Below are 14,185 nucleotides of genomic sequence, written 5' to 3' on the forward strand. Positions count from 1 at the left end.
ATGAGAGCCATCTTGGGCAAACACATATTCTATATCAGTGTTTCCCAACCTTGGCCACTTGAAGATATTTGGACTTCAACTCCCAGAATTCCCCAGCCAGCATTTGCTGGCTCGGGGATTCTGGGAGTTGAAGTCCAAATATCTTCAAGTGGCCAAGGTTGGGAAACACTGTTCTATATGTTGCGAAACACAATGATTTTCAAACAGAAGAGAATATACATAGCTCAGGATTGAATTGAGAAGTCCTTGATGCTCTGAGCTTTCTCACTTCCAAGAACCTATTTGGAGACATTAGCAAAATGGTGTTCCACCAAGCAGTTTTTTAAATCAAGTATTGTGAACCTGACTAAGAGTTGATTTATGCTGAAGGCATTTGGATATACAGTATGAAGAATATAATGGCAACGTCCAAACCCCATGTGCCATTTAATAGACACACAACAAATAGTTCACCATCATATCTATAGCATTTCTGAAGTGAGAAAAAGGCTATTTAACATCTACATGAAACCGCTGGGTGAGAACAGACACTCAAGTCTTTCAAACACAGAAGTATTGTATGTTTTTTTTAATCTCTGTGATTATTGTTGACCTGCAAGCTTCAGTTTGGCACTGCATTTTTTTTTTGCCTTTAGTCTAATTTTCAATCTGCAAGAATTTGTGCATTGCTTTTCTGTGTTGACAGTCAGTTTTTATCCCCAACCCCAACCCAATAGCATGTCAGAAAGACATTATGTAAAATGGCATGGGCGCTGTGAGTACAAGAACAGAATGATTCCAAAATTTGCTGTGGGGAGAAAAAAAGACATTGTAAGAATGGTGGCTAGGAGGGCCTTCACATAGCTTCGTATTGTGTGCCAGTTACGGCCATTTCTAGATTTATTTATTTATCATTTATTTATTTATTCGATTTTTATGCCGCCCTTCTCCTTGACTCAGGGTGGCTTACAACATGTTAGCAATAGCACTTTTTTAACAGAGCTGGGCTATTGCCCCCACAATCCGGGTCCTCATTTTACCCACCTCGGAAGGATGGAAGGCAGAGTCAACCTTGAGCCGGTGATGAGATTTGAACCGCTGACCTTCAGATCTACAAGTCAGCTTCAGTGGCCTGTTCACGATCACTTGGTCATGCTTGGTCATTTCCCAGATGAGTGTGTATTGTAATGTACTCTTTATGGGGCTGCCTTTGAAAAGTATCTGATGTTTCAGCTGTACTCCACAAGCCAATGTCAGTGTCCCAGTAAACATCCGAGAAATAAAACTTGAGTCAAAACCTTGGCCTTCTTCAAAGTCCCAATTTATTAATGGAGCCCTCTGGATACAACTGTAGTCAAACCAATACTAACTTTCCTACAGTTCCTCACCCAGGTTAAAGTTCATCCCACATCTCCACACCCACAAGTTCAACATGTGGACAACTCTGGTCCTCACAGCGTCCATGGTCAAACCCCTTACTTCTGGCTGGTGTAGAACAAAAGATGACCTTGAATCTCCTGGATGGAATGTGTTGTGACTCTATGTATCTTTGCAAGAGACAAACGTGGTCAACATCTCAGAATGTAGCCAACTCTCCATTTCAACTTGCTTCTTGCCTCCTTTCTGGTCACCTGACTTAAATGGCTCCTATTGTATTATTAAAGTGTTTGAAAAGCAGAAGCTACATTCTGAATGTTTTGCCTACCTTGTTTTCGAGAGAGAGAGAAAGAGAGAAAGAGAAAGAAAGAGGGAGGAAGGAAGGGGGGGAGAGAGATAGACGGGATTAAGCAGTCTGTCATAGTTTTCACATTCATAGTATATAATCTTCCAAGATTTTGCTTTGTGTATGGTATGCTGTTTACAATGACATCATATGTGGATTCTTGGTTCATGTCCCATTTGATTATAATACACCGTAAAAGTCAGTATGAACGAAATGTTTGTGAACCTTTGCTGTTTACTACATACAATATATTTTTCCACTGATTAAAATGAGTATCAATTCTCACCGTTCAACGTTGATTCAGCCTTCCATCCATCCTACAGAGATCGCTAAAATGAGGATCCAGATTGTTGGGGGCAATATGCTGACCCTGTAAAATCGCTTAGTGTGGGCTTTAAGGCACTTTGAAGTGATATATACTAAGTCTAAGTGCTATTGCTATTTCAATTATTTATTGAATTGTTTATCTAATGTATAGGGCTGCCCATCTCAGAAGAAATAACTCTGGGTGGCATACAGTGGAAAACTATGAAAACAAACATGTCAAATACAATCATATTAAGAACACACACTCACACACAAATGATCATTTATTTATTTATTTATTTTGTCCAATACACAATGAGGGTTTTAGTGGGTATATATCTATATACACATAGTAAAATACAGTACATGATGAAGGTTATAGAGGAGATACTCATAGTAAAATATATCTAAGAAATAATAGAAAAGAAGGTATAGTAATAGAGCATATCAATGAAAGAATAGAAGAAGAGATATAGGAATAGAAGAAAGGTATAGGAGATATAGGAGAGCAATAGGACAGGGGACGGAAGGCACTCTAGTGCACTTGTACTCACCCCTTACTGACCTCTTAGGAATCTGGATAGGTCAACCGTAGATAATCTAAAGGTAAAGTGTTAGTGGTTTGTGAAGTCTACTTGGTTCTGCCATTTCATTAATACTGGTGATAGTTCATCCTGCATCCTTTGCAGAACACATATGGAAAATAGCAGGGGTGATTTTTCTGTTGACATTTTTGCTCATCTTTTCAGATAATCCCCAATTCAATCTGTGAAAGAGAGACCAATAACCATAACAAGGAAAATAACTTGACTTGACATTATCTATAATTTGCATCCTTTTACTTGTTACATCACTTGATTTGAATGCAAACTTATTTCTGATTTTATGTTTTCTGTCTCAGACCCCTTACCTTTGTTTAGAGTTCAGTTGCTAAAATAATCCATCTCTCACTCCATTAATCAGGTGTAATCTTTACATTGGCTCTTTGCCCTGCTTGATCTCCTAGATTTTTATTCACTTAGATCCTAAACTATCTTGGTTACCAAATATTATTATCTATAAACTGCTGCAATCAGAATGGATTCTCAAAATCTCCCTTGCCTCTATGCATGCTTATACTGTACTAAACTTTAATTATTTTTCAAAACATAAAATAGTTATATTTTCTGCTTATTACCACCATTTATTTCAATTGTATAAATGTGAATATAGATGAATGCATAAAGAGGAAAAGAAAAAAATCTTAGTTTTAGATAAAGTGCACACATATTATGAGCAGATAATAGAACAGAATTGATCTCTGTCACCTCTAACTTTTGCAAGTAATATTCAATTAACCCAATGAACTGAATCTTAATTTGTTACTAACAACCTAAATGACACACACACATACACCAATTAGGAGAAATGAAATGTTACCTGATGGAAAATGACATGCACAGATTTTATATTTACTGTAAAATATAAAATGATCCTTTGTTTTGGAAACATTACTAATCTTTCAGGTGGATGGCATGTGCAAATTTTCTTCGACTACATAGAACTTAACCCTATATTGATTCATATTGCCAAGCCAAGAAGAGTACAATTATATTATTTGCATTTATTTATTTATTGATTGATTGTACAATGGAAAACAAACAATGAGTAAGAGGGAAGAGATCAAAGACTCTATACTCACATTTGCAATGTAGATCAAATGCACTACATTACCCCCCTTTAATGGATTCTCCTGTACATACATGCCTATGTTAAGAAATATATGTTACTCAATGGAATGTCTCCAGGGAATCTGGACTACAGGTAGTCCTTAACTTATAACAGTTCATTTAGTGATCGTTCAAAGTTACAACAGCAATGAAAGAAGCGAGATATGACTTTTTTTCACACTTATAACTTTTGCAGCATCCTCATGGTCATGTGATCAAAATTCAGACATGACAACTGGTTTACATTTATAACTGTTGCAGTGTCTCAAGGACACATATGTGACCTTCTGACAAGCAAAGTCAATGGGGAAGCCAGATTCACTTAACAACCGTGTTACTAACTTAACTGCAAAGATTCACATAACAACTCTGGCAAAAAGGCCATAAAATGGGGCAAAACTCACTTAACAACTGTCTCATCTAGCCAGAGAAATTTTGGACTCAATTGTGATCGTAAGTCAGAGGTCTTCAAACTTGGCAACTTTAAGAGTTGTGGATTTCAACTCCCAGAATTATCCAGCCAGCATAGCTTAAAGTTGCCAAGTTTGAGGACCCCTGTGTAAGTCAAGGACTACCTGTATTAAGTAACACATCAGATTCAGTTGATAGGCAAGCTATTTGCTTACATAGCGATCACAAATTATTTATACTAGTGTACCATCATTCTGCACTACAGAACACATTATTGTTCTCATTCCGTGAAATTTTTTTTAGTGGCTTGGGAAGATGGAGCCCTCCCCCTTTGCCAATTACATTCCAGATTAGTTAAATAAAATAACTGATTAAAATGATTAATTCATTTAATTAAATCTTTTCCTGTTAATGAAATCACAAAGCTATAATTCAGCTGTCCTTTCCCTTTATAAATTGATTCCCAGGGGCTTTTAGAGAAAAAACATGATTTTCATAACTCATCAAAATAATAACATGCCTCGCTCATGTCAAAGTCAATTCTTGATTTCATGGACAAGAATATGAATATGGTTTGGGTTTTGCCTTCTTCACCAAAATCTACTGTCAAGCCAATCTTATCCACAGGCTTGTATTCCCCCCCCCCCTGTACCTATCTGTAACTGGACTGATGCTGCCACCTGCTGACTGAATGGTTAGAAGGCTTTCTTATTTATTAGCATCATTTTACTCTGAACAGGAAAAAGTAAGCGAAACTTTGATAGTTTTCATATAAATACAGGTCGTCCTCAACTGACAATGCAAAGTTACAAAGGCACTAAAAAATGTGACTGATGGCTGTTTTTCAGTTACAACCTTTGCAGCATCCACATGATCATGTGATCAAAATTCAGATGATTGGCAACTGGTTCACATTTATGACTGTTTCTGTGTAGGGGTCGGCAAACTGCAGCTCGCGAGTCACATGTGGCTCTTTGGCCTCTGAGTGTGGCTTTTCCGCAGAAGCCGAGTTTCTGGCACTGCACGTGTTGCCATTTGGTTTTGGTGGGGGGATTGAATATTTTTTTTTGGGGGGGGGGGTTTGCACTCCGGCCACATGGCACAGGAGGAAGTGAAACAGCAGTTCGATAAGTTGGAGACAGAGAGGTGGGGGAGAGAGGGAGGGAGAGAGAGAGGGGGAGGGAAGGGTTTTGTGATTCCCAGTTCTCTGTTCTAATGACTGGCTGGGTAGACATGGCTATGGGGGTCATGTGCCTTGATGGGAGTGAATGATGTTGAGTTGGCCACACCCACCCAGGTTTTGTGGCTCCCCAGGTTTTTTTTCTGTGAGAAACGGGTTTGAATGGCTCTTTGAGTGTTATAAGTTTGCCGACCCCAAGGTCATGTGATCTGCAACCTTCTGACAAGCAAAGTCAATAGGGAAGCCAGATTCATTTAACAACTGGGTTACTAACGTATCAACTGCAGTGATTCACCTAACAACTGTGACACCATCCCCCAAACGGGGCAAAACTCACAATAAAAACATTGGGCTCAATTGTGATGGTAAGTCGAGGACACTTCTAGAGACAAAAATTACTTTATTTGATGTGACTGGTGTTACACAGCATGCTAAATTCTGGATATTTTTGTTATGTTTTATTGAACAGTACAAAGGGTGCAGTTACTGCAAAATGCTAAATCATCATTGTTAAGTTTACAACAATAGTATTGAAAATGGTAAAACCAGCTATCTGAAGAAGGGTTTAATGTTGGCAAAGATGCAAGGAAAGAGCAGGACAGAAATATCACCAGCAAGGGGGATGGCCTCTATTACAACTGCAACGGATGCATCATTGGAAGACTAGGAAGGACCAGGTTAGGGACAGATCTTCATGGAGAAAATCTGTTTCTCTGCTAAGAATCAACAGACTTCAAGGAACGTTAACAATTAGTACAGTATAGCAATTCCTGTACCTATTACTTCAATATATTAGGCCTCTTAGTTAACTATAGTGTATAGTTGTTACACGTGCGGTAGGTGACGGTTGCCAGACTGTGTAATTCAGTGTTTCCCAACCTTGGCAACTAGAAGATATTTGGACTTCAACTCCCAGAATTCCCCAGCCAGCAGACGCTGGCTGGGGAATTCTGGGAGTTGAAGTCCAAATATCTTCCAGTTGCCAAAGTTGGGAAACACTGGTGTAATTTGTAGGTGACTGCTCCTGTGCCAGTAATTTTTTTTGCTTCCACGCATGCATGGAAACAAAAAAAATCACCTAAATCTCACATGTGCGCACATCCCCTCGCAACACTTTGGTGCATTTTTGCTTCCTGCATATGCGCGGAAGCGAAAACATGCTGGGGTGCATGCGCATGCAGTGCAATCGAAGCTGTGCGGCCAGCAAACCAGTAGCACCTGGCAATAGTTTGAGTGTTGATAGTACGTTAGTGGTACTAAGTGAATTATGGATGAATGGACTTTTAAGGTTCGATTTGTTCGGATTTTGTATTTGTTTTATCTTGTACCACACTGAGTCTGCTGAAGGGCGGTTTATAAATTCAAATAAAAACAAACAAATAATAGCAATCCACCCCTGATAATAACGTAAATACAAACAGTAATCTGTTTGACTGCCTTATCAAATCACTAATCTGTGAGACTGCCTTATCGTCCCTGGACTACAACTCCCAAACCTCTTCACTATTGAACCTGCTAGCTGAGGTTGCTGGGAGTTGTAGTTCAGCAGCATCCAGCGCAGCTTGAGTCTCCAGCCTCGTTTTAACTCAGTGTAAAACGATGTGGGGTAGGGGAAGGACCAGCCAGAAAGCCACAAACAAGGTAATCTCTCTCATAAGGGGCGCAGCCGCAAGAAACGCAGATTATAAGATTATAAGCCCCGAGTCTTCGGAGAGGGGCGGCATACAAATCTAAGTAATAAAATAAATAAATAAATAAATTATTTATTTATTTCGTCCAATACACAATACACAATGAAGGTAACAGAGGACACCTTCGAGGAAATAGAATTAGAGAAAGAGTAGAAGCGAGAATATAAATAAAAAAATCAGCGAAAACAAACCGCCGCCTGCCTCTTAGAGCAGATGAAAATCCTGACCTCTGTCAATACAAAACAAAACAAAACAACCCCCCACCCCGAACCTTTCTCCTTTGTCTTGGGAAAAGCAGGACTGCGCCCGCGCGCAAGGGGGGGAGGAAATCCGCCACTCGCGCAAGCGCACAAATTGCAGGAGGCTAGTGCGCGCCCACGTGACCAAGAATGCTGGCCTCTTTTCCCTCCCACCCTTTCCTGTGCGAGGATTTTTAGCGGGAAATGGCTTTTCCGCCTGGGGCCTAGCAGAGCTGGCGCCACCAAAAAGGAAGACTGTCCGGGACGTGCCGCGCGTCGCTTGGCGGTGGGTCCCGTCCTGCGGCTCGCTTCTTAGTCAGGTTCCGGCGCCAAAAGGACGGGAGTGGAGCAGGTAGAATTTAGAACGAGGGGAACCTGGCGAAGCCTCCCGCCTGCGGGAAGAGCGAGGGATGGAGCCGAAGGACCGGTCACTTTGCAATTGTGGGGCGGCGCCTAGGGAGGGCGACACTGTTCTTGGGGGGGGGGGAGGCGGGCGAATTCCCCCTTCAGTGTTTTCCTCCCGAATGTCTTGCCTCCTTTCCTCACCCCGATTCCCCTCGCCCTTATCGCCCGTTTGTTTTGGGCTCTGCATGCAAGAAGCCTGGTTGGGAGGAGCACGTTGAGTTTCTGAAACTCTTTTTTTTTTCCGTGTTCGGGATTGCACTGATGATTTTTGCAGCCGGCGCATCATCACTTGGGTTTCTCCTCTGTCCCTCCTGAACTGCAAGTGGGAGCCGAGAAGAGAGGATGACTTAACTTGGGGAGACTAAAAAAAGTTCATGCTTAGGAGAGGTTCGAGGCGGGATATGCATTTAATTTGCTCTAATTAAAAACAAACAAACAACAGCTTTAGAAATTCTATAGTTGCAAAAGAACGTTGGACTTGAATAGCATTGGAATTATTATTTTTTCCTCTCTCTGTAAAAACTCTTGTACCGAATTAAAACTCTTTTTCTGTTTATCTGATTACGGAATATCTCTAATATATACTACCTCTGGCAGCACTGTCACAGATGTCAGTTATGATGATTGGAGTTTTTTTCCATTTCTGTGCAAAATGAAAATCAATTTTCAGCAAGAAAGCCATGAATGCATCATTCATAAATATTTGCTGTGACATGGTAGCTCTCTTTGCAGGGGTTTATTTTGAAAATGAGGGTATATCTTTTAAATATTTGTTAATAAGTGTACCTTGCTAATGTGTGACATTTATAAAAATTCCTGTATAATTGTTAAGTTCACATAGAACGACTTATCTGTTGAGAGGAATGTTTGTTGACTCTGGTAATGTATAAACATAAATATAGCAGAACACATTTTTTAAAAATATACTTTTCATTTGGAATCGTCCATTTGGAAAGGGAAAGCTGTGAAGGAAATTTGTTGTTATTGCTTGAAGTTGTTTTTAATGTCTGAATGAATGCCCCATTAAAAACAACCATAAACTATGTAGATTTGATGCTGACTTAAATCACCAAATGTAAAATTATTTTTTTGAAAGGAAGAAGCTATGACCAGCATTTCAAGCCACCATTCTATTTTTGAGTAGACGTATTTGTCCAACATTATCAGGTAATAACATACCTAATAACATACACAAGAGTTTACTGTGAAATATTTCAGTAGCTGATTTACACTTGTACACTTGTACACTTGGTAGTTGTTGGCTGATTGGAGTAGCTCAGTGATTAAGATGAGATAAATGAATTATCCTATTAAGTAATAGAAAACATGCATATTTATAATTCACAGACTTGTGTATTACTGTGCTGTAATAATGGTTTCATATGTCCAAGAAATACGGTACTTCCTTTGACCTTGATCAGACTTGACTGCAGGTCTGACTAATTTTGCCAGAGCCTATAATATTTGCATTCTAATGCTTAAAAAGATAAATATTTAAAACTTAAATTTTAAGTTTTAAATTATAGCCAATAGATTTGGAATTATATTCTAGATGAAAATGGTTAACTAAATTAAATATTCAAACATTTGCCTCTTATGTGCTTGTTGTAAGTTTTAAATATTGTGCAATAAGATGGGACAAACAGATGTAATATTTTCATTGTGATTTGTTTTGTTTCTAGGATGCTGGGTACATGTGGCATGCAGAAATGTCACCAAGAAGTGCTCAGAAAGAACCGTGTATCTCTAGCAAGTCAACTAGTACTGAAGGAACTAATGGAACATCTTATAGAAAAAGAAATTATCACAGAAACAATGATGGAGATGATACAGGTGTGTTTGGTTTTATCATAACTGCGCTTAATTTTAATTACCCCAACTGACCTTTGCTCTAATATATTTTACTTTTAGTCCACCAGTATCGAAACTAATAGAAAGAGAAGGTTTGCTTGATAAATATTCTGTTTTACAAGTGACATTGCAGAGTAAATAGTAGAAGAGGAAATAGAACAAACAAGTTTTAGCAGGCAGTGCTTACATAAATAATCAAAATATAGCTATTGATGTAAGAACCTCTTTTCTCAGTAGTTCTCAAGAGTTACTTAAACTATAGTAACTTAAATTATTGGAATGCTTTTGAAATATTCACATTCCATATTTTTCATAAATTGCAATTGTCTTGATGTGTGTTGAATGATGAACATTTGACCAATATATTATAGGAATGTAAATGTTGGAAAGCAATATAATTTTCTAGCTATCAAGCTGGGAGACAAACTCACCAATAACAACCAGATTTATTTATGTTCTTATTTATTAAAAGAAAGAAAATCTGTGTTATATAGAATGTTATATTTATGAGATCTGATCTAACTTCTTTATGTGTCAGTGTGCTTAATTGCATGACAAACATTAACATTATTATGTAGGGTTTTTTATTGTGACTATCTTAAGCATTGTATGTTCAGTGAAACAGAATAAATATTTTATATTTATATTTCTCATCTCCTGTGAGTTTTGCTATAATATTTGAGAGCCAATATTTGATGTAGTGATTAAGGCATAAGGTTAGAAATCAGGGAACTGACTTCTAGCCTCACCTTAGGCCCAAAGCCGGCTGGATGACCTTGGACTGGTCATTCTCTCAGCCCTAGGAAGGTGGCAGTGGCAAACCACCTCTGAGAAACCTTGCTGAGAAAACTTGTACAGGTAGTCTCGGTGAATAGGACATGATTGAACGGAAGAACAAAAAACTTAAGTTGCTTTTTGTGAAACAAAAGATAATAATATAGGAAAAAGGTTAATGAAAACTATGAGCATTGAATTGACAAAAATATAATTTGATGGAATGGTTGATTTTTGATCCTCCCCTATCGCTCTCAGAGAGAGACTAACTGGTATACAATAAAATGCTATAATATAAAAACAACGCATCTTCCTAGTGTTATTCCCAAAAGCACAGTGTCTGCTTTTTTGGATTGATAAATGCCATCTTGCATGATCAAATGCAGCTTCCTGCACATGACTGCATTTTGACAGAGATGGCTACAGATCCATTGGTTGCAAAAAACAACAACAAACCCCAATCCCCCAAAACCACCGTGTTGACAGACTGACGGACTGACTGGCTTGTTGCCTATGTCTGACCTTAGTTTGGTATGTGCTCATCTTATCACCCCCCTAATGGGCAGGTAGTATCCACCAGTGCCATTAGGAGAAGCAGACCTTACGGCCAAAATATAAAAACAGCATGTAAGAATTAAAAATGAAATATAATCAGAGTTAAAAGGAAGCAAGGATGATTGAACCAGTTAAAATTGATTAAAAGTGTGAAAGGAGAGTTCTCAGGGCTCCAATCGGCCCCATAACTGCAGGCCCTTCTGAGATCCTCCAAGCAGAGCCATGTTTTAACTCCTTTTCAGAAGGCCAGGAGAAAAGGGAGATTATTCTACAGAATTGGGGCAATGGCAGAGAAGACTCTTCATAGACTCCTGCCAGTCAAAATTCTTTAAGGCTTCTGCAACATACCTTCCCTACTTGACCAGCTGGGATGGGTAATAGCAATTAACAAAAACAATAATAAATCAAAAACATCTGCCAGACTATCCCAACTCCTTTACGTGGAGGTTCTGAAGATGTATGGGAAAGGATCATCAGAAAGATACTGCAATGTAGTTTGGATTGGACAAATGTGCCATGCTCACTATTAAACAAGGAAAAATAGTGAAAACCGAAGGAATCAAGATGTCCCAGGAAAATAGCATTAAGAGTCTGGGTGAATATGAGTACCATCAATACCTGGGTATCTTTCAAGTTGACAACATCAAGCATATTGAACTCAAGAAAAAGATTAGAGGTGAATACATCAAGAGAGTCCAAACTCAACGGAGGAGATACCATCAAGGCAATCAACATCTGGGGCAACTCAGTCATTAGGTGCACAGCTAGAATAGTAGACTGGACTCAATCAGAACTAAAAGCAATGTGTAGGAAGACCAGAAAAAGAATGACAATGAATCATGCCCTTCATCCTCGCAATGACATTGAGAGAATCTATCTACCAAGGCAAATAAGTGGGTGTGGATTCTTGCAAGTACATCAGTTAGTTGAATAAAAAAGGGCTTTGGAAGAATATCTGAAGAATAATGAAGAAGATGCACTGAAGTTAATGTGCCAGAAATGCTTATTGACGACTGGAGAGACTATACTGATCTACAAGAAAGACCAAATGCACAACAGAATGGAGGCATGAGAAGACAAAGTGCTACATGGCCAGTACATTTAAAAAATAGCAGGGAAAGCAGATAAGTAAGAAGACTTGGCAATGGCTAAAAGCAGGAAAGTTGAAGAAAGAGACTGAGAGACTAATTCTGGTTCCACAAGACCAAGCCTTAAGGACAAATGCATACAAGGCCAGAATTGAGAAGATAACGACAGGCAGTATGCAAAGAAACTGAAAAAAAAACACCTGGTAAGTTGCTGCAAGAAGATTGCCCAGCCTGATTACAAGCAGCACCATGACAAAATAGCAATGATGGTACATTGCAAGAAATATCATTTTTCTGCAAGCAAGAACTGGTGGAACCATAAAATAGAGAAAGTAAAAGAAAATGAAGTTAAATTGTTCTAGGACTTTAGAATTCAAGCAGACAAGCAGTTTCATATATTACCCCGAACTTAACAATTGTCACTAAGAAAGACAAAAAAAAAGTTTGGATAGGTGGATGTGAAAAAAACAGAATAATAAAAGAGAAAGAACTGGGGAAGATAACAAAATACAAATAGCATTTAGATTTATATACCGCTTCACAGTGCCTTACAGCTCTTTCTACGAGGTTTACAGAGAGTAAGCATATTGTCTCCAACAATCTGGGTCATCATTTTACCGACCTTGGAAGGATGGAAGGCTGAGTCAACCTTGAGCCTACTGAGATTCAATCTGCCAAACTGTGGCAGCCGATGATCAGCAGAAGTAGCTTGCAGTACTGCACTCTAACCACTGCACCACGGAGGCTCTTATAGAAATAGAATGGCTGTGGCAAAGGCAAGCAAGTACTGTAGTACCAATAGTAATATAAGCTTATCTATAATACCCAGATCTGCCTATCCTTGGTAAGGACTCAATAGATAGACAAAAATGCCAAACCCAGTCTGAAATCTGGCTGATTGTGTGATGATTAAATTGAAAATTAAATCAACAACAACAACAATAATAATAATAACAATAATAATATCACCATCAAACAAAATCTGCCTACTTCAGATAGTTTGGAGAGACTTGATAGATAAAAATGCCAAATCCAGTCTAGACATGACTGACTGTGACCTACCATAATAATAAAAACTAGCCTGTTTGGAACTGCCTATAATCTTAGACACTAGCTTAATCATTCTTAGGCCATTATTATGACTTGTGTTGTTAAATTTTAGACTGAATCTAGCTATAACCATACACTTAACACCATCAAGCAACAACATCTGCCTATCCCAGGTTCTTGGGAAAGGTTTGATAGGTGGATAAAAATGCAAAATACAGTTTATGGCCACCCATAATAAGTTAACTTTGTCAAAATTAAATCATTGCAAGCTATGTTTTGATGGAAAATGTAGTAATAATATGCGCTAGACCTGGATAGATTTTTGATGTTATTGCTGCTGTTTAATATTCTTTGAATGGTGTATATTTTTGCATGAATATAGGCGAAATCTGGAAATTTTAGCCAAAACATAGAATTCTTGAATTTGCTTCCGAAGAGGGGCCCCAAAGCCTTTTCAGTCTTTTGTGAAGCTTTACGAGAAACTAAACAAGAGCACTTGGAAGAAATGCTCTTGAGCACTATCCCCTGCCATAGGACTGAGTCTGTAAAGGTAAGGAAAGATAAAATATAAAATTAAGGAGCACATTTAGCATTAGTGTTTCTATATTGCCTTTTCATGCCATACCAGTATGATATTTTCAGTCCCCCTTGATCCTGTGTATTTAGCTTCCTTAACTTAGAAAGCTAATGTTTCATAGAGAAGATGTTTGGCTTAGTTTTCATTATAAATAGTTTTACAAGCATTGGGAGGTTTGGATCTCATTGCATGTTCAAACAAGCAAATTTTAGAATTGATATGTTTCATTAGGACTGTACAATGGTATGCACATACTTCTTGCTGTGAAGCTATTTGTCTTATATTTTGAGTAGTATTTACCAGAAATTGTTTTGAAACTCATTATGGTGATTTAAAATTTAAAAATGAGAGAACCGTATTTCAGCCATTCTTCTTTGTATATTGGCTTAATATGAATTTATAATTAGTAGATTTAAGAATTACCATTTTATTCTTCATTTTAGATAGTGAAAATAACACAAAGTAGGGATACTTTTGAATTTATCTGCAATAAATCAATATTATAGCTATCCAGCCTTGTCAGGACAGATTTGACAATGAACAGAACTAAAGTTACGTGGAAGGTACCAGCAAGTTCAGTAAAGTGCTTGTAATGTATTTTTCCATATCTGGAGTGACTTGTCTAAAATTTAGAGAATTTGATTTGA

The 14,185-nt window shown here is 38.2% G+C and overlaps 1 protein-coding gene across 3 annotated transcripts in view; it reads left to right on the top strand.

The window, feature by feature from the left end:
* The first annotated feature begins 7,315 nt into the window (after positions 1-7,315).
* CASP2 (caspase 2) overlaps positions 7,316-14,185 on the top strand; it is a 28,119-nt gene continuing 21,249 nt past the window's right edge. Inside the window, exons 1-4 of one of the 3 annotated variants that reach the window (XM_070742038.1) lie at positions 7,316-7,590; positions 8,740-8,810; positions 9,326-9,476; positions 13,344-13,511. In XM_070742038.1, coding sequence (XP_070598139.1) covers positions 9,327-9,476; positions 13,344-13,511 — 318 coding nt within the window. In that variant the 5' untranslated portion in view covers positions 7,316-7,590; positions 8,740-8,810; position 9,326. The remainder of the gene's footprint in view (positions 7,591-8,739; positions 8,811-9,325; positions 9,477-13,343; positions 13,512-14,185) is intronic. The other 2 variants (XM_070742039.1, XM_070742040.1) reach the window with 2 other exon arrangements.

Source organism: Erythrolamprus reginae, chromosome 2 (assembly GCF_031021105.1).
Source record: "Erythrolamprus reginae isolate rEryReg1 chromosome 2, rEryReg1.hap1, whole genome shotgun sequence".
In the NCBI taxonomy this organism is placed as follows: domain Eukaryota; kingdom Metazoa; phylum Chordata; class Lepidosauria; order Squamata; family Dipsadidae; genus Erythrolamprus; species Erythrolamprus reginae.